The sequence below is a fragment of the Triplophysa rosa genome, linkage group LG17 (assembly GCF_024868665.1).
Source record: "Triplophysa rosa linkage group LG17, Trosa_1v2, whole genome shotgun sequence".
Classification (NCBI taxonomy): Eukaryota; Metazoa; Chordata; class Actinopteri; order Cypriniformes; family Nemacheilidae; genus Triplophysa; species Triplophysa rosa.
The window spans coordinates 9,552,912-9,580,207 of record NC_079906.1 but is presented as its reverse complement, the minus strand read 5'-3'; the positions used below and the strand labels follow the sequence as shown (position 1 = coordinate 9,580,207).

The 27,296-nt window shown below is 37.4% G+C and overlaps 2 protein-coding genes across 2 annotated transcripts in view; one reads left to right on the top strand and one right to left on the bottom strand.

Annotated features, from left to right (window-relative positions):
- Nucleotides 1–14,187, top strand: part of slc15a4 (solute carrier family 15 member 4) — a 78,944-nt gene extending 64,757 nt beyond the window's left edge. Inside the window, exon 9 of the mRNA XM_057356549.1 lies at nucleotides 12,203–14,187. Coding sequence (XP_057212532.1) covers nucleotides 12,203–12,354 — 152 coding nt within the window. The 3' untranslated portion in view covers nucleotides 12,355–14,187. The remainder of the gene's footprint in view (nucleotides 1–12,202) is intronic.
- A 7,344-nt stretch (nucleotides 14,188–21,531) lies between these two features.
- si:dkeyp-14d3.1 (transmembrane protein 132C) overlaps nucleotides 21,532–27,296 on the bottom strand; it is a 244,288-nt gene continuing 238,523 nt past the window's right edge. The window contains exon 9 of the mRNA XM_057357037.1: nucleotides 21,532–24,174. Coding sequence (XP_057213020.1) covers nucleotides 22,981–24,174 — 1,194 coding nt within the window. The 3' untranslated portion in view covers nucleotides 21,532–22,980. The remainder of the gene's footprint in view (nucleotides 24,175–27,296) is intronic.

Sequence of the window (27,296 nt, the reverse complement as noted above, 5' to 3'; positions counted from 1 at the left end):
TTATTTTTTATGTTGCTATTTAAGATTAATTAATTTTTATTTTAGTTTTTTTAAGTTTTTGTTTATTATTATAATTTTAGTGCTTTAAACTTATTTCAGTTTATTTTTAGGCAACATTTCAATTTTTCATTTAGTTTAAGTTTTTCCAATAATTTTTAGGTCAATATTTTATTTGATTTTAATGAACAGACACGTTTTCAAAGTTTTAATTTTAGTAAACTAAAATAACCTTGGTCCAAACTTTTAACCGGTAGTATATTTGTCAAAAGTAATTGAATTGTAATTGAAAAAAATAAGAACATACAAATTATAAGAAATGACTTGTTATTGTAAAAATATATTTCAACATGTTATTTATTAACATGCATACTTCAATGTAAAGTGATGTGGATGTGACAGCATTTATTCACAGTTTCGACACTGTTGCTCAGAGAGATCGTCCCTCGGACAAGCAAGCCATAAAATATGAACATCGCTGCCTTCGCAGACCCTGACAAATGGCATTGAACTCTGTGTGCTGACTCGTGTAATCTCCTGTAGAAAAGCTGTCAAGGCATCGGGACAAGTGCTGCTGAAATATTGTTGTTGGCTTCAGCACGCACAGATAGAGCTGAGAGGGGAAATAGGTGATGTGTTGTGAGCAACTTTATTATTTGTTAGGTCGTGTTTCTGAGTGTCCTCTCTCTCTCTCTCTCTCTTCTCCTTCTTCTCTCTTCTCTTCTCTCCTCTCTTATCTCTTTCTCATTCTCAGATATCTCTCTGTCTCTTGTTGCTCCTCGACTGGTCCTCGTCTCGCTTGCGTGTCTGTCCCTCGTCATCGGCTCCGTCTCTCTCTCTCTCTCTCTCTCTCTCTCTCTCTCTCTCTCTCTCTCTCTCTCTCTCTCTCTCTCTTTCTCTTTCTGTTGTGATTTGTAGAGACACTTAGCACCCGGGGGGCAAAAGTTAAAAAGATAATGAGTGTCAGAGACTGTAGAAGAGAGGAAGAGGAAATTTAAAGTACTGTATTGTCTTCGTCTCCTGCGGTGCATTCTTGCATACTTCCAGCTAAATAAATCAAGCTGTACTTTTTCACTCTCCTCATTCAGCCTGCCAAGTGTTTATGGGGCTGCTTAATGTCCTTTATGGGCAGCTCTTGTTTTGTCTTTTGTGGATGTAATTGAAAAGCGTTTGGCAGCCTGTTAAGTCTCTAATAAGGAGCGTGCGGCCAGCAAAGGCATTGAAAAATAAATGAAGATAAGCTAACAAAACGGCACTTCCTTCACTCGGGTTTCCGAAGGACTCTTGTCCATTTTTATTTGTTTAAGTAAGTTTAGTTGCTCTTTGTGTGATAATAATATGTTATTATGATGTGTGTCCCTTCGTAAAGAGCATTTCTAATTGTATTTTAACATGATGAAATTGCTAAATTATAGTGAATGGAACAGTTATTTCCTCCTGATTCGTTTTGTAAAATCAGAATTTTAATTGAAACAATTCAAGCTTAACATCTAAAGCTTACAAACTGCATGGCACAGCAGTTCACACAGGATTTGTTCTTGCGTTCCAAAACAGATGTACTATGATGGAACAGATGGAACTGTTTTTTTTTTACTTTTTTTGAACATTTAAACTGTGTCTTAAAAAGCGCTAGAAAACAACGGTGAGATGTTACTTGGTGGTCTGTGGAACGTCTGAAACAAAAGAGTATGACAGATGGAATACAAGATTATTTCTTGTTTGTGAACTTGTGACTATGTTCACATGTAACAACCTTGATTGCAAAATGTACATTTATGCTTTTATCCTTTGCATATGTTTAAAAAAATCTTATGTTATTGAAATGATCAGTAAACAAAATAGCATAGGCTTTATTGAATTGAAAAACAATATTTTGACTAGTTTTTTGTATTGTACTGTGCACACAAAAAAATTCTGTCATTTACTCACACTCTTGTCATTTCAAACCTGTACGACTTTCTTTTTTCCACAGAACACAAAAGAAAATATTTTTAAGAATGTTGGTAATCGAACAACGGCGGTAACCATTCACTTGCATTGTTTTGTGTCAATAGAAGTGAATTGGGTACTGCTGTTGTTCGGTGGGTAAGTAAATGATGACAGCATTTTCAATTTGGGTGAACTATTCCTTCAATGTCATGCAGAAAAAAAAGTTAGGTCTTTGAATCATGATGATTTTTTTCAGTAGATATTGATGGGATTTAATTTGATTGTCATATCGTAATTGGTTTGATTAAAATCGATTGGCAGCCTAAATTAGAAGAACTTCTTTAATATTGCCTGTCGCGGTGTTAATTTAACCAATATCTATCCCCTCAGTCCGCTGTATAGTGATGTGTTCAGAGGGGTTTATTGATCATTTGACTCACTTCGTCCTTCACGTGGCCAACCTGCTGAGCTCATTGTTTTACTTTTTCAGCACTGATTATTGTATTATTCAAGAGAGTGAGAAGAGTGAACATAGCAGACACTCCCTGAACCCTCAGATCACATGCAGTGTGTGTGATTATGTGTTTTAGTGTTAGGGTAAACATATATTTAACTGAGATTCATAACTTCGTGTGTGCCTGTTAGAAGAGGTCGCGGTCACAGAAACTTCTCCATCATTGACTGATTTTTTTTACCAATGACGGAAAAATCTGAAGGCCGTCCGTCATTTTGACGGATTACAATAAAGGCAATTTGTAACTCACCGTTTTGTCATTTCCCTTCATTAGAGTGTGATTGTAGGCTACTAACCCTGCCCTGAACACGATCGTGAAAGGGACGTGTGTTTTTCCATTCATTAGCTTGCGGTCAGCGGAGACTCGCGGTGCAGATGTATCGGTCACAGACCTCCGCGTCGCGTGCACGCATACACACAAAGGCCCGCAGTGGTGCGGTGTTTACAGAGTTTTTCCTTCAGAAAAGCAACTAGCGTCTTTTTGGATAAACCTTAACTTTCAGTTAGTGGAAAAATGTCTCTCTTGGCATCTTCTCTGTTCAGTGAGCGGCAGAAGCAGTACATTCATGACCAAACCGCAGCTGAAGTTACCTGTGAGTGAGTGAGTGAGTACAAAAAAACAATTACAAGCACCTGTCATTGTTACTGACTAGACATATGAACATAAACATTTGTCTGTAATTATTATTTTATGTCTGACAACAGAAACATTAAATATATAAATTAATATAAAAAACAACGGCTTTATTGGGCATTCAGTTGTATTAAAATACAGCAAGTTCTGAGAGTAAACGCAAGTAGCGTGATGAAGACACGAACATGCTAATTACCACGTAACGCCACCTTGCACTATAGTGACGGGTAATAATAGATTATGACGGATTTTCTCCAAATGACGGACAATAAAAAAGTCTAGCGCAACCTCTGCCTGTAAGTAATGATCAATCTTGACTATATTATTAATCAAATGTAGACTTACGTTGATAAGAGCGAACATTGGTGACCACGGGTATATGAAGTGGGAGGAGTTGGATCTGGATCCAACCCTGGCCCCTGGATCTCATGTTCTGCATCTCGATATTGGAGGTAGTGTGGTGGCTTACATTAAATCTGGTTTGCCTCATTTATCAATTTACTGTAGCTACTTACTACAGAATTTAAACGTTGTGCAGTTACAGGTGTATATTGCAGATCTTTTACTATGGCTTTACAGTGGCTCATTCTAGGGGTGGGCGATCTGACGATCTTAAATCGAGATCGATCTTGAAGGCGTCCTCAATCCACTTTTCAACGGAATCGTGATGATGCAACGGAGGGGTGGCGCGGGATCCAGCCGAGCCGGTGCAGCCGGCATCCAGTCCGGTGTCCAGTCCAGTGTCCAGTCCGGTGCAGCCGGGATCCAGTCCGGTGCAGCCGGTATCCAGTCCAGTGTCCAGTCCAGTGATGCCGGTGTCCAATCCGGTACCTCCGGTGTCCCAGCCGATCCAGCCGGCTTTCCAGCCGGCGTTCAGCCCTGTCTAGCCGGCCTTCCAGCCGGCATTCCAGCCGGCGACTCGGACGGCAGTCCGCCCGGCCCCTAGCCGTGTCCGGCCGGCAACCAAGTCTGCCACTACCAAGTCCCCTGGGACTAAGACGTTTCCCCCCATGGACTTTATGTTTCCCCCTCCCCCCTCTCCCGTGTTTGTTATTTTTATTGTCCCACCCTAACCCGTTTGTCATCCTTGCTTGTCTGCCTCTAGTTATGTTTACTATGTGTGTTTGGTTTTTGCCTGTCACCCAGTCTGTCTTGTCTCGTTAGTCTACCCCTTGATGAACACCTGGGGGTGTTCATTAAGGGGGGGCTTCTGTCATGATTCTGCCTCATCATGTCATGTCAATTCTTGTGGCAGAGTCATGGCAAAGCCTTAGGTTATATGTGGAGAGAGAGATGTTGACCCTTTCGGCCTTATGTACTCTCTCTCCTGTCCGCGTCTCTGTTCCCTCCCTCTTGTTCCTCATTTGCTTTCCATCAGTGTTTCATCCCCTACACCTGTTCCCTTGTTAATTATCCTTTGTTTGTCTCCCTATAAAATACCCTCGTGTTCATTGTCCTGTGCTCATTCGTTGTGCTTTGTGCTTACCTGTGTGCTTGTTTGCTGTTGCCGTGGATTAAATCAAATCCAAATCTAGTAAGTGTTGAGTGTAGTTCTTGTCAAGTGTTGAGTGTAGTTCTTGTCAAGTGTTGTTTTAGTTTAGTATTCGTTAGTCTACGTCCTGTTGCTGTTATATTATCTAGTTCCCTTGTTTTTAACCCCATCGTGGGTCTTTGTTTTGTGTTTGTTCTAATAAATCCTTTTGTGTTAACCCCTCACCAGTGCTGCCTGCAATTGGGTTCTTCTTCCCATCAAACTCTGACAGATAACAGACGTTTTATACTTGTGCTACCTGTACAACTGTTTGGCCTGTGCTACAAATTTTAAACCTCTGTAGCACCAGTGCTATGTGCAAAAAAGTTAATGTACAGCCATGTTTTCAATTTAGATCATGGATCGAGATTCTTTGTTATGAAGATTGTGATATGCTTTCATTGAGATGTTAGAGCCAGAACTGTCCAAGTGTGATTTCCTTTCCATTTTTGGTCTGTGACCTTGTTAACAGTGTGTTTAATATAACTGATAGAGGGCAGATCTTATTGATTACTTTTTACTTTTACAGATGCAAGTGCACTCTTGCTACACAAGGTTCTTCACAGATAGGCCATAGTGTTTGAGAATCATTTTGGTTCTTGTAACCGTTTCTTTCTTTTTTATAATGTAAAGAACCCTTTTCCTATACAGAAAACCTTTTTGTATAAAACAAAGGTTTGTCGGATGTTAAAGGGATCCTCTGGCAGAACATGTCGTTCGTCAACCCTTGGACCTCCGTTTATCTTAAGGCACATGCGTCGTGCGGTGTTGACCCCAGATGCTCTCATGAATGTACGTTGGAAACTAACACAGAAGTCAGGAAATTGTTGAAAATAGTCTGTGTTTTTGTTTGTAGTGCACAAAAAGGATCCTCGTTGCTTTATATAATTAAAGCTGAACCACTGGAGTGACATGGACTATTTCTGCAATGTCACTTTGAAGTTTGGTTGCATTCCAGTCTATAGAGGTCCAGGACCTCTTAATCTTGATTTGCTTTCTGAAGATAAACAGAGGTCCTAGGGTTGACAGGACTTGGATATGGGTTTTGTTCAGTATACAAAAAATGCACAGAAAAAAGAAAAGCTCACAGGAAATAAAGCATTCATTAACTACAATTTTATCAGTTATTAATATTTGCAGATTCTCTCGTCTAGCCGTATTTTGTTGTCATTCTGCTGCTTTGGCAGTTTTTTTTGCCAAGCCTCCTTACATTCTTCTCAAAACTGAGCTTCAAGATATTTCAAAGAAAAAGTGAAGGTGTCAATTTGTGGGGCATTACTTTTGGCTTTATGTCTCTTTTGCCTTTCCACCTCCTTTAACCTAATCTCTCTCTCTCTTGCTCTCTGAATCCTGCTCTTTCAGGAGTGGATTAAAGGTGTTGGATTTTCATTTGCATAGCCGGTTACGCCCGATGACACGTAAGCCACCTTTAATGGGCCAAATGAATTCCCTTACATCCCCCTTCAGTTCTCCATCTTTAATTTCCCACCACCTCCAAATTAGGCCAGATAAGCCCTCACGCGTGACAAGTATACCCTTTTGAAGCACACGTGATAAATACAGATACAGAATGTTAAATGACCACAAGAGCAGCGTGCGTGTCATACGGGACAACATGCCAAGGAAAGGTTAATAAAATCGCTACATGATGGACTGCGGAGGGCCCGAAGCAAGACAAATGCAGTCATCGGCCCCTGTAGAGTGAGACCTCCAGGTGCCTTATGTTATCTGCTGTAGCTGCCTTTATAATACACTGACGCTACCCTCCAGAACCCAGTGTGCAATGTATCGTGAAATGAGGGCATGTGAAAATAATATATATACACTACCAGTCCAAAGTTGATTTTTTTTGTGCATTTGGAATAAATTAAAGTCAACAGAACTACACTGTAAAAAATGAATTCCTTACTTAGTATTTTTGTCTGGTTTTGAAGTACAAAAGACATTTTTAAATGCATTTTCCTCGGAAGCAAAATAATAGGTTAACTCTTGTTTTCTGAAAGAAATTATAAAATAAGTTGATGCATAAAATAAGTGTATAATAATACGTTTATGCATAAAACAAGTAAAAATATTGATATTTAAAATATTAATATATAATGAAACAATTAAAATATTTAAAGTTAGTTTATATTATTAAGTATTTACTTTATTATTACTTAAGTAAACTGAAAAAACAACTAGTAGGATTAACTTAAATGTGTTAAACTTTAAAAAAAAGTGTAAATCCTACTAGTTGTTTTTTCAGTGTATATTATTATTACTCTATTAAGTATTTCAATATTTCATATTTTGTTTAGGTCTGCACAACGATTAGTCTTGACAGATCAAAAGCAAAAAAAAAGTTTTTGCTTACATAAAATATGTATTTGTACTGTGTATAATAATTATGTATATATAAATACACACACATGCATGTATAATTTTAAGAAAAAGTTCTATATTAAATATTTTATATTTTTTTAATTATAACAAATTATATAAAAATCTAAAAATGTAGGCTATAAACACGTAAATATATATACATACATGTGTGTGTATTTGTATATGCATAATTATTGTAAAGTTATTGTTTACTGGATGTAAACAAAAACTTTTATTTTGCTTTCGATTAATTGCGATTAATCGTTGTGCTGCCCTAATTTTCTTTCAGAAAACAATGGCCATATGCACAATGCAAACTTTCGGGGGGAAAATTGCATTTAAATGCTGGAGTGAATTCACTAAACGATCGTTCCATGTGTGTACAGGTAGTCACTACCACATTTGTGATGATTGACCCACTGGTAACCATAGCGACGTTCTAACATCTCGCAGCTGTGAATAGCCTAGAACCCATTTGGTATCTGATAATTTTCGGCTAAAGACTCGTTTTGTCCATTAATTTAAACTAAACTACCGCTGACAGAGATGTTTGTAATCTATATTATTTGTATTGTTTATAAATATACTGTATGTTTTAATATATTCCAGTTTGCTATTTTGCATCAAAATTGACATTGGCTGGGTTAATCCCTTTCTTCTTGGGGTGACTTGATTTTGCGGAACATTTGCATCATAAAACTTTCTCTCGACTCTACTTTCCCCCCTCCAGTCTCTCTTTTTCCGAATCTTGACTTAACATTTCAGTGTGCTGTTGCTTCTGTTCGCATTAGCTCTTGTACTACACACCCTGTTTGAGATTCACGTCAGGCTCATGCAGTTGTGCTCCAGTAATGTTTATTTTTCCATTACAGCCCAAACGCCCGCAAAGCCACGACAGCTGCCACTTTCCTGAGGGAAGCGCGAGCAATTTCCTCGGAGCGTGTCGCCGTGATATATCTCCCTCTACGTTCTTTGACTGAATGTTCTTAACGGTCTTGCCTTTCAGCAAGGCGACCGGAACCTCCATATCCTGCCAAGCGCTGCCGTTAAATCATGTCAGCTTGTCAGAAGCATGGGAAGAACAGCCTCGTCACTTCCCAGCACAAAGAAACCTGGGTGGCTCATAACAAACTAAAACAACAGCACATAATATTTTATTCTGCTTATTTCCATCACTTTGTGTTGCCCCGTGGCGTGAATGTTACCCGTTTGTGGGTATTGATCGTCGTTTTGCTCTTAGCTGTACTGTGGCATGTCGGTATTGTAAATGCAGCGTTTTTCGCAGACAGGGGCATTTGTTTTCCCTTGCTGGAGGGCGGCGAGATCCCAAGCTCTATTGCTCTCTCAGTCAAACTGTCCACCTGCTTGTAACACTTGTTGTCATTGGGGAGCGCCTGCTGTTACAGAGTACATGAACACGGCTAAGAAATTGATCCTGAGGTTCTCGTAGTCACAACAGGTTATTGGATGGAGGCAGAAGGAGGCAGGAAATTATTGAGGAGTGAAAGTGGAATTGTATCGGGACGTCAAGTTCAAAACTGCACCTCTCTTGTGAGCTCTTCATGTGGAGTCTTTAGAAAGCCAAACACCTTCCTCTCCAATAGCACCAGACCAGGATCCCATCCCACATGTCTAAATCCCCCTCAGACGTTACACTTGCTAAACTCGCTTTCTGAATCATAAAATGACAAATGCTACACTCTTCGTCCTCATGGGCTGTACATCACAGACATGCATATCAAGTAAGGAAGATGGGACGTTTCTGAGTATCTGCAATCTTGTACTCCTTGCTTCATACAAGGCCCTTCATTTAGGCAGTAAATGCTGTTTTTCAGATGTCTCTTATTACAGATGTGTGCCTATGGTGAAGAAACACGTTCATGTAGTATCTAATGGTCTTGCCACTCGCTCATTCACAGTGTTTGGTCTTTGATCTTCATGCCATTTCATGTTTCATGTCTTTAATCAATGTCTCTTGTAAAGTACTTATCTTCTGCCTGTTATGCTCCTCGAGGCTGTGGCTGTGGAAGCTTCATGAACTTCCAGAGCGATCGGCTGTTAGACAACACATTTTTTTTGCTTTCTCCTGTAGATGCTGTTTTAAGTTTTCAAGCTATTTACATCATCATAGTATGTTCCTCTAAGGTGCAATGCATTTTAAGCAAGGTGTGTACCTCTAAAAACGTATTATATATAAACACAAAGGCACAATAATGCTAAGCACTTCATCTTCTGGTAAACCTTCTGGAGTATTGACAATTTCTTAACAATTACATTTCTTGATGCTCCTTAAAGGGATACTCCACCCAAAATTAAAATTCTGAATCTTTTTTCTCACCCTCAAGTTGTTCAAAACCTGTGTACATTTATTTGTTCTGTTGAACACAAAACATACATATTTGGAAGAATGTTAGCAACTGAGATTTCTGGGACATCATTGACTACCATAGTAGGATTTTGTTTTGTTCTGTTGAACACAAAAGAAGATATTTTGATGAATTTAGGGAAGCAAACAGTTCTGGGGCACCTCTGACTACCATTAATTTTACTCCTACTATGGTAGTCAATGGTGTCCAAGAACTGTTTGGTTACAAGCATTTGTCCAAATATATTTCTTTGTGTTCAACAGAACAAAGAAATTGATACAGGTTTTTAACAAGTTGAGGGTGAGAAAAAAGATTCAGAATTGTAATTTTGGGTGGAGCATCCATGACAGGAGTTTCATTTTTGGGTGGCGTATCCATTTAAGGTTTGACCACATTTTAAAAAAGATCAGAAGTGTCAATCAACTTATTTCATATCTGAAAGAGAGAGGTTCATTTTTTGTACAGGAAAAGTTGAGCTGGTTCTCTGCATTTGTGTTCTGAATTCAGCTTAATGTACTACTGCCCAAAGTCATCATCCAGGACTGAGTCAGACTCTTAAACAACACGCGTTAGTTCAGGACGAGGCACACAAAATGCCATCTGATTCAGTGTACTCTTCTTAAAGGGATAGTTGACCCAAAAATGAACATTTTGTCATTATTTACTCACCCTCTTGTCATTTCAAACCTGTATGACTTTCTTCTGCAGAACACAAAAGAAGATATTTTGAAGGACACTGGTAACTAAACCACATCATTTACATAACAACCCATTCGGACACAAAACCAATGCAAGTGAATGGGTGCTGCCACCAATGTTCAATAGGGATGTAACGATTCACTCAGCTCACGATGCCATGCGATTCACGATTCTGATCTCACGATGCGATTTATTCACGATTTATTCACGATTTATTTTTAAAAAATGAGTTGAAACAAATTAGAAATGAACAACTTCCCTTGCATTATTTCTTAAATGCTTCACGTTTCTTTGCATAATAAAATTATGTTTTATTTCAAATAACAAAACTAAACTGCGATTTTATAACAAATTAATAATAGAAAAAGTCTCTTTAATATAAACAAACTAATACTGTCTGTGCTTTTCTTGGATTTTTTTGCATTTAAGAAATATCAGCATCCACGTTTAGGTTTGCAGTGAAAATAGCGGCCCCTGCTGTTCATAAAATGTATTGCGATTCAGTTCAAGCCTCAACCGAATTGAATCGTCACTCATTATAACCGATTTTCAACCGGCTCACGGTGATTCGTTACATCCCTAATGTTCAATTACCATCATTCTTCAAAATATCTTTTTTTGTGTCCTGTGGAAAAAAGAAAGTTACACAGGTTTTAAATGACAAGAGGTTGAATAAATTATGACAGAATTTTCATTTTGGGGTGAACTATCACTTTAAGCTCCCAACATGGTGAATCCATTCTCAGCTCTTCCTCCATCTTGAAAAGATGTAGCTTTTTGTTTATGGTTCCTCTGTAAGTATTGATGTAAACCCTCAACTGCTCTGAAGCTCTATATACTGCTCATAGAGGGGGAAATGAGAGAGAGCTTTAATGCAGAAGGGATACTGGTTTAGGTTTTGCTTGAATAAACCAGAGAGTCGATGGGTTTTCAGATTGCCAGTGGGTGCTTAGAACAGACATGCTTATCGAAGTAGAGTTAAGGTAGTATGTGCAGAGCAGATTGCATGTTTGCTCTATTGCTTTTGGAAATACAGTTTTGTTCTCTCTTAGGATTGACACATGAATGCAGCACATACTGTATACACACAGATGTTCAGATGCACGCCATCTACCTGTACACACTTAGAATAGCAAACTCACAGATGCTTAAAAGGTGAGGGTGGGTGATTAAAGCAAGAAATCTGTTATAAATATTTAAGTGGGATAACGCTATATTTTATAATGTCATTTTCTAGAAGTTATCCAACTACTGAAAAAGTGACAATTAAATAAATATAAAGTAGCATTTGACAGAGTTAGGGGTGGTTCACACAGAACTTTTTCAAAGTCGTGCCACTCGGCGGCCATGTTTGCGCAACGCCTCTGGGCAGCTATTTACGTCATAGCAAGTCCACAGTCCTATGTACTTGAATGGGGGAAGGCAGATATTTCTAAAAACGCTGGCAAAAAAATCACGATTAAACATCATATTTTCCATCAATAATTAAACATGACATGAACTGTATGATAACTTTGGTTTGCTTAGCTTAAATTTCGCAAAAAATCCCCTTTTTCGATATCGCCTCATCTACTGCACTTGCGTACAGGCTGACAAGTGCCTAACGAGAGCCCCGCCCCAGAGAATCATCAGTTTTTATCGATTGACGATTGGCTCGTTTTACTGGAAGGCGGGACTTCCTTCGCTAGAGCGGCCATATTGTGCGTTGCATTCCTCGCCATTCATTGTAACGGCAGTGGCGCATCTTGTTAATATTAATATCTTTGACGTTTTTCCATTCCACTGCGCTACTTTTCTATTGTTTTTCTACTTTTCCATTGAAAACACATGCTTGACGGATGTGTTTGACCGAAGAATTTCAACTCATCAATGTTATTTCCACAGCATTGGACCAGTCAGACGATCCTGAAGGGGGGGCAAGCATTTCGAGTTTTTGTTTACAGTAGCACGTTGGCATGGCTTTTTGTGCTATCAAAAGCACGTCTCAATACCTGCGCATTCTGCTCTGCACTTTTTTTTCTTGAGCCCTGTGTCTTGCGTTTTAGACATTTTTCAAAAGAGTGTGTTCAATGCAAGTACTATAGATTTTTTCCCCCTGCGATCTGTTGTATCGTTTATTTTGCTAAACAACTGTATTTTTCTTTCTTTCTCTATATCTTCTTCTGTAGGAAACATCAACGATTGCACACTGAATTATTACTTCTTCCTGCTGGCAGCCATACAGGGAGTCACTCTCCTCATCTTCCTCATTGTGTCTGTGAAATATGACAAACAGAAACCAAGAGCAAGCAGCCACAGAGCCTCTCTGACCAACTCCTGACCCCCATCATGAGCTTTACACCGCCATATTCACACCCTCACCACTCCTCCACCTACAAAACATGTGCCTGAAACTTTTACAGGTCTTTTAAAAAATGCTACCCGTTTATTAAGCAATTGACTTGACTTAAAAAAAAAACTTTTGAACGGTCAAATATCTGATTTTAATTATTCATAATTTGGCAGAAATCAAAACTTAATTTATAGTTAAAATGCTTAAGTAGCTCATAAAGTTTTATATAAAGTCATGTTGGTTCACTCCAATAGCAAACTGAAATATGAAGTGTGTGGTGTAAAGTTGGGGTGATAAGATTAATATAAGAATATGAACATTTATAAAATTTGTTTAAAACATTAACAAATGTTCTTTACATTGTTACCATTCATAAATAAATGAGTTTATAGTGAGTGTAGTCAAATTTTATTTTAATTTTATTAAATAGTTGGATTTAAATATTTTTAGAGTTTTGGCATTGTGGTTTGCACTCAATAAGGTAAGGCTATACTGTTGTTTTGACACATCTTGATGTATTAAAAATGTCTTTTTGGGCATGTTGCGGTACTTTTTAAACTGTTTTTAAGATACTTTTTGATGATTATTACTAGTGTGTTGGTGTTTTTCTTCTCCATATATGTAGTTCAGAAGCTATTTGCACTGTATAATGTATCTTTTATCACTTATTAATTGATACTAATATCTAAAACAGCAATATGGTTGGCTATTTGAAATGAGTATCCAATGACGTCCACTTGAGCACATTATTGTTCAAACATCAGTGAATTAATGTTGAAACTGAAAATTGCAGTTTTAAAACTAAACTGTATTTGCAAAATCAATTTTAATGTTTAATGCTGTTATGTTATAGTTTGAAACTGTGGTACCTGACCTATGGCATTACATGAGTTTGTCTCACTTTGTACGTTTTTAGGCATTCATTTTCTATCAGCTTTTATTTTATGATTTAGCATCAAATGCCAACCACTTCTGCATTCTTTATAATGCTTATGATATTAAGTATACCAGAGAAATAATGAATTTGCTGTTATTCATGTTCACAGCTCAGTTGATTTCTTCTACAACTGAAATATCTCTGTAAAGGGTTTTTGAAAAAAAAAAACTGCTGCTTATTTTTAATGGTTTGTGACTTTTTTATAGGATTATACTGTACAATGTCTTTTAATAAATAACAAACATCAGGGTGAAGTTATGACATGAAATCATATTTGTACTAATCTCTAGTAAAACATATTTGTTATTGCGTATTTAAAATGAAATCATGAATTGTACATGCTGGCTTAGTTTCACATTCATAACGTGTGAACCTCAGCTTCATAATGATGCCTGTTGCTTGAAATTTCATGCTAATTTTGCAATAACTAAACCTGTTTGGCTGCTATTTTTGTTAGTTTTCTATCTGTACCGTGACAGCGTTAACACCGAATATTAACAACACTCCCATTTTACTTCTGTGTTGTCATGTTTCGAATAAACGTGTGGTGTTTTGATTTAGTTTTTCAGCAGTTACAGATTGTGCCTTCAATACTAAAGTTGCTCTTCATGAATGTTGTGATTGATGCATTTTCTTACATCCTTGTTAATGTTAACCTCTGGAATTACCCGATTGTAATAATGAAAATCCTTTGGGTCACTTTTGACAGACAGTCAATATGCAGTATTTTAAAAACTTTGTTTAAAGCCATTTTTTGAGCATCTTTAATGAAGCTAATGTCAATTCAATTATTTTTCTTTCAATTCAGTTTTTGCTTGAAAGGAAATACATGATCTTCAGTTTATTTGAATAAAATGCATCTGAGAGTTGGTGTTTGTGTATATTTATATACTGTATATATAGAGTGAGCTGCTCATAAAGTTACATTCCACATTTTCTCAGCTTATATTGAAACCCTTTAATCTCTTGCATTCCGTTGCATTTGGGTGTGAAATCATAGCATCACTCTCCACTCAAGCATATCAGGATTAAGATACAAACGAGTCTTTTCCTGCTGAGAGTGTGACCGTCAGTGTCATGTTTAAGTTGCACTATCTTGTTTTTTCTCCATCATTCTTTTCTGATTCTGAGTCACACTGTTTTTAACAGTGTTATGCTCTATTTATAGGAAAGTAGAAGATTTGAAAATGTAAATGCTATATTTCTATAAAAATGATTTATTTGAGCTGGTTACCTGATAAAACAGGCTCAGGATTTTCCAACATGACTCTTATCTTAAAATGAGTAATTTGAAAGTATTTTAAAATAAACTAGTTTTTAAATTAGTTATGTGTTTGGCATACACTGGGGATTAAAAGTAAAAGAAGCGATACTTGGCTAAATTTAAATGAATATTAATGTAAATTAAATTAAATTATTAACAACTAGCCAGACCAATCAATACGCACAGACCGGAAGTTAACTTGAGGTCAGGTGTGTGCGTCGGATGAAACCGTCTATAACGTCTCTGGATCCGTACAGCTCCAGTCACTCGAGCCAATTCACCCCTGCCGCTGTTGCCACTGTTATAGCCACAGAACTTGATCCTGACTAAACCGTTTGACTCTAAAATCTGGTCTTGGTAGTAGCTTGCAGGGAGTTCTCACATGCTTTCAACACAGTCCTGTGTTTAAGACGTTGGAATCTAATATCACCATCCACAGATTTGAGGAGCCAGCAGACTTTTAATCCATATGGCATACATGAATATGCCACTCTAGTTTTGTTCAATAACATAGAATAGACAAACTGCAAAGCTGCGAAGGGTTCACGAGAGGCTCCACGGTATTATCTAAGTGCTCTTCCTATCTAAAGCTTAATCCTCCGTCTGTGTCCTGTGGATGAGATTGGTAGGATCCAGCTCGCCAATACACGTGTCCAACAGCGTAAGCACACTTCACATTCTCTTGATTTTAATGCAGGTGTGCTTTCAATGGCATGTTTGACACGGCACATTCATCCATACATTTGTGTGAGACGTCTAATCCTTATCACTTCCTCTTAGTACATGGATCACTAAATTGATCCACATGCTGAGTTGAAGGTCATTTGTGTGCAAGGTGTGTTTGTGTTCGAGTAAACAGCACAGATAACCATTTGTATGTTTGTCTATCATTAATGGAAAACATAAGTTTATCAATCACTATAAACCAACACTTCAACACCAAATCTGCCAGCCCATACTAAAAGTGTCATTTATGCTACATATGCAGCCCTGTTATCCATTCTGCCTGTCTTTTTGTTTTTTTTCTAGTCTGTTGTTACAAAAAAGAACCCAGTTTCATTTGTATTCAGGCAAAAACTGAACGTCAGATAAAAGAAAGCTAAAATTAAACAGGACGTCTGTAGTTTGACCAGAGCTCCTCCCCTAGGGGGAACCAAGGTTAGCAAAATAAAGTTGAATGCCGCTGGCAAGCAGATAAGAGGCTATTTTTGTCAATAGAGGAGATGCTTCAGTACGCTGAATAAACTGCTTTTGTTAGCAGACAGCTTGTCAATTAATGAACTGACAGCCTGTCTGCTTATCTTTGACATGTCTGTCATTACAATATTCATTTCAGAGTGGCGAATATTTGAAGAATCTTGCTCCAAGACAACACGCAACAGGTAGGGTTTAGTTTACAGCACTGTTATTTCATTTCTTTGTCATCTGCAAACCGTGACTGTCATGTAGAGAGGTTATAATCTGTGGACCCACTGGTGGGTCACACAGTCACAACGATTGTTGCCGTGAATAACACAAAAAAATGTCAATGAGTATGACAGTGTACCATTAAGGTATTGTGCTATTGCAATTAAACTATAAAAATATGCGTATTGAGTTGTCCATATTTCAACGTAAAATATTTTGGTGTGCCATAAAAATGTATTGGTGGGTCCTGGAATAAAAAGGTTTGGGACCCCTGAAATACTGTACTGTATCCTAACTGTTCTTTGGGTGACCCGAAAATAACTAAGATAAAACACCAAAAATAGGAAAAAAATATGTATAGCGAGTCGACTCTTAAATTATGTACTGTAGGATTAGTACGCATACAATCTGTACTACATTTGCTATGTTTGCATTGTCTTGTGACCGCACAGTTTATTTCACTTTAGTTTTGAAAATGTTTTGTATCTTTGTGAATTTTCTTTTAACTTTAACACATTCTATTTGTTATGGTATTATTTCAATTTTATTAACCGTGTTTACTGATTTCGTGTTGATACTTTGAACACCATGGGGCGGTTTCCCAGACAGGGATTAGTCGTTTTTAAAAACATACTTTACAAAAACATTACTGGTGTGCATCTTGAGACAAATCAATCGCAATGATATATGTTAAGATATGTTAGTACAAGTTGTTTTCGATCAAGACCTCTAACATTTAAGTTAGTCTGGGACTAGGCTGAAGCCCTGTCCATGAAACCACCCCCATAACTCTCTAAATAGACCAGTGTCAGTAACTGTAATATTATTAACGGTCATGTCTAATATAACGTGGATTGACAGTCCAACATACACTCTTACAAAAAAGGTGCTTCAAAAGGTTATTCAATGCCATAGAAGAACCTTCTGTTTCCATAAAGAACTTCTGTTTCTTGTGGCGAAAAAAGGTTCTTCAGATTATGAAAAGGTAAGATAGAGATGGTTCTTTAAAGTACATTTGGCTGAATGGTTCTTTGTGGAACCAAAAATGGTTCTTCTATGGCATCTCTGTGAAGAACCTTTTAAGCACCTTTATTCACATTTCATGTCTTTTGCGTGTGCAGGTTTGTTATTTTAAATGTAGACCTGCGAATAGAGTGTAAATGTAGTGCCTTTGAATAGAGAGCCACACAGTCACGGCACACATTTTCCCAGGCAGGCCGGTGCTGAAAATCTATTTAGCCTTTGCGAGTGCTGCTCATGGCTTCTTAGCAATGCCATACTACTATTATTATGTTTTGGACATTCTACTCATTTTGCATACTGATTATATTGCAATATAATAAGGTATAATAAGAACGTAGCCATATTTAGATGTCAGAGTCCTTTGGTAGCATCTGTAAAGATGGAGAACGTATTTTAACAATGACAAAATGACACACATCATTTCAGATCACTTGACTGAAAATGCTGACATATATAAAATATTCAACATATATAGCCTTCACCTAGCAAGAGGCAGATAGATCTACCCGCCAACCCTAATGAAAAACAAGGAAGCATATAAATAGAGAAAAATATTTTGGATTATACAGTACATCATCTTAAAATGGTGATGGAAGAGTAAAAGCGATTATAAAAGATGTGTTAATTACAGCCGGCGCTCCATCAGTTATACTCCTCACAGGGGCATAGATTATTCCTCCCCTAGTCGTCTCAGTTTGAAGTGCCCTTCACAGTCCACAAAGCACACCTCAATTCACAGCAGCCCTGTTCAACACATGCTGCCTGTATATCAATCTCTCTCCTGATAGAGACCCATTTAAAACGTACCAGACGAGAGACGGAGCCAAAAACGTAATTTATCAGAATGCTGGAAAACAAAAGCCGAGTGTGTGTCTGAGAGAGCGGCAGAGGGGAAACATCCAGGAAGAAAGAGAAAAGCCCGAGGCTATGAGATGAAGTGATTGATATGATACTCCTGATAAAAGAGAAAGAGACGGGAAGAGCAGCAGGGATTAGAAAGCTTCTGCACGCCGACTTTATTCAATGGGGTTGTTTTCGTTTGACTTGGAGCAAGCGATCAATAATCCAACACTTAGAGCCGCCACTGGAATTGTGTAGACAAGCTACTGATGCGTGATTAACAAAGGCACGGAAAACAAAAAACAGAATAACTAATTAATAATTACAATAGAGCTTTGTGCAAAAGCTTCAGAGTCAGGTTTTAAAAGGTGCGGAGTAAACACGATGTTATTTTGTGGTTTTTTATTTTGAGCGGCTTGTGGTTGTAGTCTGTTTGCATGGTTGCCAGATATTTAAATAGAAAATAGAAAAGTCTGCTTGAATAGTAACAGTTGTCACACGATGTCTTAAGGTCATTAGCATGGTGATGATGTCATCACGACATATTTTCGTTCTGTCTATTGTTTTTAACATGTTCGTCATCACATCCGTGCTTGTTTCCAAATCTCTGTGCTGACATGTTGTGTTTCAACAGAGCACACGAAGCTAAGGTTCATCCAAAAAGTAATGTTGTTTGCAACATTGTTTGTTAATTTGACTGCTTGTTTGACTGCAGTCTTTAAATGACTAAATAACACACTCTAAACATGCATGATTTTTTAAATTGAATTGATATTTATATATCCATTATATATTAAAGCAATAAGCCCCGCGAAGCAGTGGGTTACAGTGCATTTTATAACAGCTACCTAAAACCCGTAGCTGTTATAAAATGCACTGTAAACCACTGCTTCGCGGGGCTTATTGCTTTTATAAAATGGTTATTCCATATGCTTAGCAATTTTCATAAAATAAAGTAAATAAAATGATATTTAGGCTATGTGGTGCGGTCAGCCGTTATATATTGGGGTATTTTATAACGGCTTAGAACTCCGCTCAGCCAATCAAAATCAAGGACCAGAACTGACCGTTTTATAAAATTAGATGTAATAGCAATGGAGTGGATTTCAATTGCCAGAGACCATATCTTTGACATCCAGTGCTTGATTTTCATTTAGCTAACCTTTTGTTATTTTAAACTCGTGTGACTTTCTTCTATCAGGGATTCCAACATTTCATTTTTTTTTATTAAATGATACAGAGCTGTGGTCTTATTTATAAAATGCTGCAAAGAAACCGTTCAAAATATAAGATCGTTTTTCAAAGTGTGCACAGAAAAAAACGCGTACGCCTCTCTTTCAGATGTGAAGTCTATAAATCGCTAAAGATCTTGAAATTGTGCGCAGCTTAACAGTTTCACATCTCCACCATGTAAACGATGTCAAATGAATGCCATTCACATATAAAAGAGCTCCTGTCAATATAAAAAAAATCCATCACGAGCGGCAAGAATGCCTCATCCGTATTTCTGAAAACCTGCAGCACCCGGCAAAAGTGCATACGTCTGCTCAGACCCTGAAGTGGCGCTAAGCACTTTCCACATCAAAGAGCGTTTTTATAAATATAGACCGTTTCATCGGACGTATGCGCCTGGACTGCAGTTAACTTACGGTCTGTGTTTGGCTGTCTAATAATATAACTATTTATATTTAATTTAATTTATGTTAATATTCATTAATATTATTTTATTGTATAATAATTGTATTAAATAAACTATTTTTTGAATTTAGATGTATGTTCATTTTATTAAATAAACAATTTGCTGAATGGGTAATGTAGTTTTGTCGCATTTAAAGAAACCGTTGGGTACATTGACATCTAGCGGTCGAGCTTGGTATTGCAGTCTAAATTCAACATATTGGAGAGGCAAGTTTAGCCAATTAACGGTTCTCAGTTTCTTTTGCTTGTTATCAGAAATAAACTACAAGCACTCTATTGTTTGTGAATGTGTACTGCAAGTTAAGGACAGTCCACGAATGCGCGCATACGCAGTAACGTAATGTTTATGTTGTCACTTTAAAACCAGGCTCAGACCCTGATGTAACGCTATTACTTTCTGCGTCAAAGAGCGTTTTTAAAAATATAAACGTTGCCGTGGATTTTTGCATACGCACATTCTAAGATCAAATCTGTGCGTACGTGTTTTATAAAAAAGACCCCTGATCTTTAACGTAGAACGAAAGTGAAAAGGGGACAAAAATAAGTCTTAATAGCATGCTGTACTATTACATGCTATATTTTGAACCATCCTAATATTCTCATGTCATGCAATGCAACTGAAATTTTTAGAATCACTATTCACTGAACATTATCTTTCTCAAATCTCATGTTCACGTAGGCCTACAGTATATTAAAACATGGTACATGTAGACAGCTCACAGCAGGTTTAAATGTGAGGAATGTGAATTAGATTTCAGAGCTGATGCAGAATATTTCAATTGACCTAATCTTTTTCAATTCAATTCAATTTTATTTATATAGCGCTTTTCACAATGTGCATTGTTCCAAAGCAGCTTTACAGGAGCAAATAAGAAAAACACAGAAAGGTAAAACACAGCACAGTGCATGGTGTTTATAGACCAAGCAAGATCATTATAATAAATAATATCTAATAAATAAATGAATAAATAAATAAATAAATGCAGTCTCCCGGTGAGCAAGCCAACACTGCACTGCTCTGCTGTGGCGAGGATTTATGTTAATATTCTGCTATCTTTTGATCTGCTATTTTATGGAATATGCTGCTACTTTCAAATTTGTTTGTAAAGTTTGACAGCGTTTGTCCCATTTCACTTTCTCCTTTTGAGTTCCACAGAAAAAAGAAAGCCATACTGTTCATGTTTGAAACAACATGAGGGTAATTTTTGGGCATTTGGGCAAACTAACGCAAGTACAAGTATCCTTAAATTGGTTCTAAGGATTAAACCTCCACACAAATCATACTGATTCAACATGTTTAGAAGGTCATCTGTGTGATTTCATTCAATGTAACACACACTGCATGAATTGTATATGTTTATTGGAAAAAATGTTCCATATTCTGCCTTACTAGAACACAGGATATTTTACGCAGGCCTTTATTTTACAAAACTGTATTAAAATCTTTATGTATAACACAAAAGAAAATATACTAAAGAATTTGGGAAACTAAAAAAGTTATGGGGCACCATTAACTACCATAGTCGTTTTTCCATAGAAGTCAACAGTGCCCCAGATCTGTTTTGTTACAAACATTCTTACAAATATCTCTCTTTGTGTTTGACAGAACAACAAACTTTACACAGATTTTAAACAGCTTGAGGGTAAGTAAATGACAGAATTTTCACTTTTTGGGTGAACTGTTCCTTTAACAATTTATTACCTTTTACTTTCATAAACCTAAATTTGGTTTCATCATACAAAACGTGTTCTTGTTTAGTTAAAGATGAAATGTGTCATTTCCAAACATTAATCGACTGGCTCACACCATCCAGGTTCTGAAATTTGGTGTTTTGTTCCACAAATTGTGCATGAATTCTCGTTTAAAGAGATAGTCCACTGCAAAAAAATTATGTTATCATTTACTCACCTTCCAGTTGTTCCAAACCTGTATCAATTTCTTTGTTCTGAAGAACACAAAGAAAGATATTTTGAAGAATGCTTGTAACCAAACAGTTCTTGGACCCCATTGACTCCCATAGTAGGAAACATGACAAGGGTCAAAATTGCCCCAGTTCTGTTTGCTTTCCTACATTCTTCAAAATATCTTCTTTAGTTTTCAACAGAACAAAGAAATTTATAAAGAAATGTTTCCTACTATGTTACTCAATGGTGGCCAAGAACTGTTTGGTTGCAAGCATTCTTCCAAATATCTTTCTCTGTGTTCATCAGAACAAAGTAATTTATACAGATTTGGAACAACTCGAAGGTGAGGAAATGATGACAGAATTTTTATTTTAGGTAAAATATCCCTTTAAATTCATTTTTTTTGATGTTGTGGGGCTACAGTACTAATGCTTTTTCACTGAGTGAGGAGTGATGCTCTCCCATTAATAGAATGAAGCCGATAGCATTGTGCACCAGTGATATATAGGTTAATTACACAACAATTGGTATTTGTGTAGTGAAATGTTCAACACAGGTTCATTGCAAATATTTTGGCTTCAAGGATTGCAGAGAAAATGTCACATTAACATGTGCTACAAACATTATAGAATCAATTTGGCCTTTATCAAACAAGAGTGTTATTATATGCTGCATAAATATTGACATTTTTGGGGGGCTGCCATTTTCTCTCAAGTTTTAGCTACTGCTGGACCAAATTTAAAAATGTCTAATTGATGTTGTTCTTGCAGAAATTGTCCATGGTTATAAATGAGTACAGCTGAATATATTTGAGTACTTTAATAAGGTTGCTATCTCAGCTTGTTTCTGACAAGCTTCCAGCTTCAAGAAGTTATAACCGAGATTTGGGAAACAAACTATAATTTGAGCCTTGAGGTCCTGGGTAATTGATTTAGTCAGGCAGTATATGAGCTACTAGTAACCTTACACTCTGGAAAAAAGGTTTTGTATTATTTTTAAGCAGCAATAAAAAACAAAATAAAAAAAAGAAACCCTTTTTAATTGAAAATATTGAGAAGTGTTTGTACTGAATCAAGCAATACGACAGAAATAAAACTCATAAAGTCATCGAAATCCAAACCATTCTATGTGCACTTTATTTACAATGATTCAATATTCATGAATATTACAAACCCTTAATCTACACGTCACCATCCGCATACACTTCTGTAGCCTCATATGAGAGAGCTGAGCATCGGCAAGCCTGGACATTCCGTTTAGTGTTTTAACTAGAAAAGGTGCTAAAATAAAATCATTAAAAAATGATGAGGGCAAAGAATGTAATATAAATGAAAAAAAATTCGATTAGTTTTGTCAAAATTTCACTGTAAGTCTGTTGTTGCTTTCATGTCAGTTCCCATGTCAAACCGAAGCGAGAAACATCCTTGTTACACGTAATGGCTGATGTGTTGTGTTCAGTAAGGTTCATGTAGTAATTCCTCTGGCTCGTACTCTGTTACAAAGGCATAAGGGTGAGTTCAGTTTGCACGCGTCGATTAAACTACGCCACCTCCTTTAGAGCACTGTCAGTTAGCCGCTCCATATAGTTTCGTAGTTCCTTGGAGTCGCCCATCTCAATGTCCTGACACACCCACTTAATATCGTCATCCGACTCCAACCCCAGCTTCTCTTTAACAGGGCTGACGCTCTCCACCGGGATGGTGGTAAATGTGGTAAACTTCACGCGTTTCCGTTTGGTGGTCGGCGAATCGCCCTTGGTGTCTTTCGTGCAGACTGTAGTGCTGTCGGCTCCTCTGTGGACCTGACCTTGAACGTTCTTCTGCAGAGAGCCGCCGTTGAGAAGCTGACTTCCTTCTTCTAACCCGCCTAAGCTGGAGTCCATGATGGTGATGTGCTCTTCGGTCTGTGGAGACAAACTCACGTGACTCTCCAGAAGTTCGGCGTCATTTCCCAGCCACACCCAGTCGTGCGAGTGGTGCATGTTCTCTTGGCCTTCGATGGACATCTCCTTGTGTCTGTACTTGAGCGTGTAGGAGATGCAGTTGATGAGGAAGACCAGAATAGCCAAGCAGAAGACGCCTAACAAAGCGTACATCCCGATTTCGAGATCAGTGAGTCCGTGAGGTGTCTGAAGGTCATCGGCGTCAACGTTGTGTCCTCGGGGAAGATCCACTTGAGCTGGAAAGTCCGAGAAGTCGATGGGAATGCCCGGCAACTGGCTCCCGTCATCCGAGAGTTTTTCTCCACCTGGTCTTATCACGATCGCCGTTTTGGTGGTGGTCGTGATTCTCCTCATAATTCCGTCTTCCATGTCTGAGATGGAGCTTCCGTAGTAATGGTTGTCCATTCCGGTCCTGTCCGGCAGAGACGGGTTCTGTTGGCGGTCGCCCGGTCTGTTGTACGCGTCCTCGCCATCCTGGCCGTAGTCGCCAGGCCTTAAAGCGCTTTCGCTGCGACCGAACTTCACGCGGATGTTGCAGTTTCCGGCTGCCAGGACGCTGCGACGTTTGGACTTCTGACACACTTCAGATACTGTCATCTCGACGTGCACCAGCAGACCCTGACCCTCGGCTCGTGCGGAAATGATGGGCCACCGGCCTGCTGCGTCTTGGCGCACGGACACAACTTCTTCATCCAGAGACGTGGCTGTTAGGAGAAAGTGCTCAGGGTTGTAAATGTCCAGAGGGGCCATGGAGCCGTCACTGAACTGCAGCCAGGCACTGATCAGCGCCTCCTACAGAGCATAAAGAATAAAACAAGACATACCCATGAGCGTTTCAGACACAGCAAAGGATCAATTACAGGGAAATGGGAGTGGTGTGATAAAGAGACGGGATTATTGAGATTATGACTGTTAATGAGGTGATTTGCTGTAATAATTACAAAGAAATTCTGAAATTTTTATTTTCTGAAAGCAGGTAAGTGGGCTGTAGTCATTCAGATGCTGTAAATTAGAAAAGGCTTCTAATTTAAACCCATAAAAACTTGGACGCATTTCTCCTTAAAGGGACAGTGCCGCAAAAATGAAAATTCTGTCATAATTTACTCACCCTTAAATTGTTCTAAATCTATACAAATGTCTTTGTTTAGATGGAGACAGAGAAAGATATTTGGAAGAATGCTTGTAACCAAACAGTTCTTGGACTCTATTGACTACCATAGTAGGAACATTTTAAATGTCTTCGTTCTGTTGAAGACAAAAGAAGATATTTTGAAGAATGTTCTGAGCAAACAGTTCTGGGGCACTTTTGTCAACATTATCATTTTTCCTACGCTATCCAAGAACTGTTTGGTTACTGACATTCTTCCAAATATATTTCTTTGTGTTCTTCAGAACAAAGAAACTTAAACAGGTTTGGAACAACTAGAGATTCATTTATGACAGAATTTTCATTTTTAGGTGAAGTATCCCTTTAAGGTAAAATTTTTTGTGATATAAAATACACAATATTTGTTTAATGAACTTTATTAAGTTAGTTGTTCCATGCAGTTGGTTTAGATCTGGACAACAAGAATAAAATAACATTTGTTTAAACATTTAAACAAATGTTGCGTTGAATCAACTTGGTAAATTTAAATTCCTGTCCTACAATTATTTTTTGTTTTATGTCAATTTTTTCAAAAAAATTGGTCAAAACAGGTTAAATGCAATACAGGGCATTGTATCAAAACATTATAATTGTTAATTGGATTGACATAATTTTGGTAACAAAAACACATTTTTTTTGACAACATTTTTGTTGACACCGCAAAATGTGCCAGTAAGGCCGGACACAATTTTGGAAATATTTGTCTTGACTAAACAAAATTCACACACTGTCACCAATGTTGGTGACATCATTTACTTAACCTCAAGTTGTTTCAAATCTGTATAATTTTCTTTGTTCTGATAAACACAGAGAAAGATATTTGGAAGAATACTTATAACAAAACAGTTCTGGGGCACTATTATAGTAGGAAACAAATCTACTATGGTAGTCAATGGTTCCCCAGAACTGTATAGTTTCCCACATTCTTCGTTCAACAGATCATTGAAATTGATACAGGTTTGGAACAACTTGAGTGTGAGTAAATGATGACAGTATTTTCATTTTTGGGTGAACTATCCCTTTAAAGGATAAAAAAGCTTTAAAATGACCAGCATAATGTCCAAACAAAACAAAAACCTCAAATAGTTTATTTCTAAGAAGGTAGTGTATGGACTACGTCTTAAAGTTAAGATGGTATACAGTAAAATCTCTAGGAAACGGACATTTCAATAATTCCTCATCTAAATATACATCGTGGAATACAAAGAATTTTAAATCTCAACCTTGCCTAGACGACATTTTCACCATCATAACCCGTTCCCAGTAGATTATGCTGCCTCATGAATCTGCTCTATTCTGGACAGATTTTGACTCAGCATATCATGTGTTTTTTGTGGATAAGGCAAGACCAAAATGCAATAAAACAAGCTCAGCCAAACGTTTCATTCATTATGGTTTAATACTCTGCAAGAGATCACTTATATCAGAAGAGTCATTTAGAAACACCAGCACATTTATTCGGTTTTCTAGCGTCGATAAAACAATCGCTTCAGCTCATTAAAGATGTATATTTTTTCATTAATCATGTATTCATTGTATTTCTTCTGGTTATTAGGGTATAAGCACAAGTTGCTAAAGCTAGTCTAATGAGATCGATTATCATGCTGTGTGTGTTTGTGAATTTAAGAGTCCACATTTAACACTTGTCAAGCTCCAATTGAGAGAAAAATCATCTTTGATGAATTTGTAAATCTGAGTTGGCTACTAAATTTATTAGGAACTACAGTGTAATACATTGTTTGTTTAATTGTGGAAGAATGAGAATGTCTCATGTAAACGGTGCATAATTTAAATCCATGATGATACACAAACTGTCTATTGAGGATCAAATTTCTCACGATTTAAACGTATCCTTAAGTGTAACTTCCTATTTTTCTCAATAGAAATCTTTAAATTGAATCTTTTTGCAATATTCCTTGCATTAAACCATTTGGTTGTCTTGGTCTCCTTAACCAAAAACATCTGATCCCATTACTAGTTGTAAGTTATAAGACCTAAAATATCTTTGCCTGACATCAGCAATCACTGGATTTCCCCAAAACAAGGTTGGAAACTACCGAAGGCATCAATATTCATATCAAACTTTCAATATATTATATTTGAATCAATGCAGGTTGCCACTTCATGTTTTACTTTAATAGAGGATTGTTACTGGGTCAGTCAGAGTATTTTAATAAAGACTATCCAGAGATCAGAGTGCTCTCCCTGTTCCTCTCAGTGGGTGGAGAGAAGTCAGATTAACAGATATGAAGAGATAACTGTCCCATTACAGAAATGAGAACGCATGTACTGCAGGGATTTGCAACACACAAGTCTTAAGCTCTTCACTTATCAAGACATCATAGCCCGCTGTCCACGGTTAACATGCTACAAATCCTCCTGCGGGGAGGGACTCCCAGAGCGCTCTAATAACACACACACAAAGACACAGAATGAGCGAGGCTGGTCATGCTGATGTCTGTAATGCTTTAAAAGCATACAGAACTGAGACTTTCAAAAGGATTGGGACAGCTATTGTTCTTTTGCCTGAAAAGAGTTCAAGTCGGATTTATGCATAAATTGGGTATAAAAATGTTTCTCATTTTATACTGTAAGTTGATCACAGACAATTGAAAGGCAAAGTTACAGTACACATTTTTTTCGTGTCTGTTGAACACACCATGTGAACATTTACAGAGCAGTGTGAAAAGAGTCACTTGTTTTATGAAGACTCCAAAAATTTGCGTCATCTGCATGTAAAAATGTAATCCAAATCACATCCAAATTC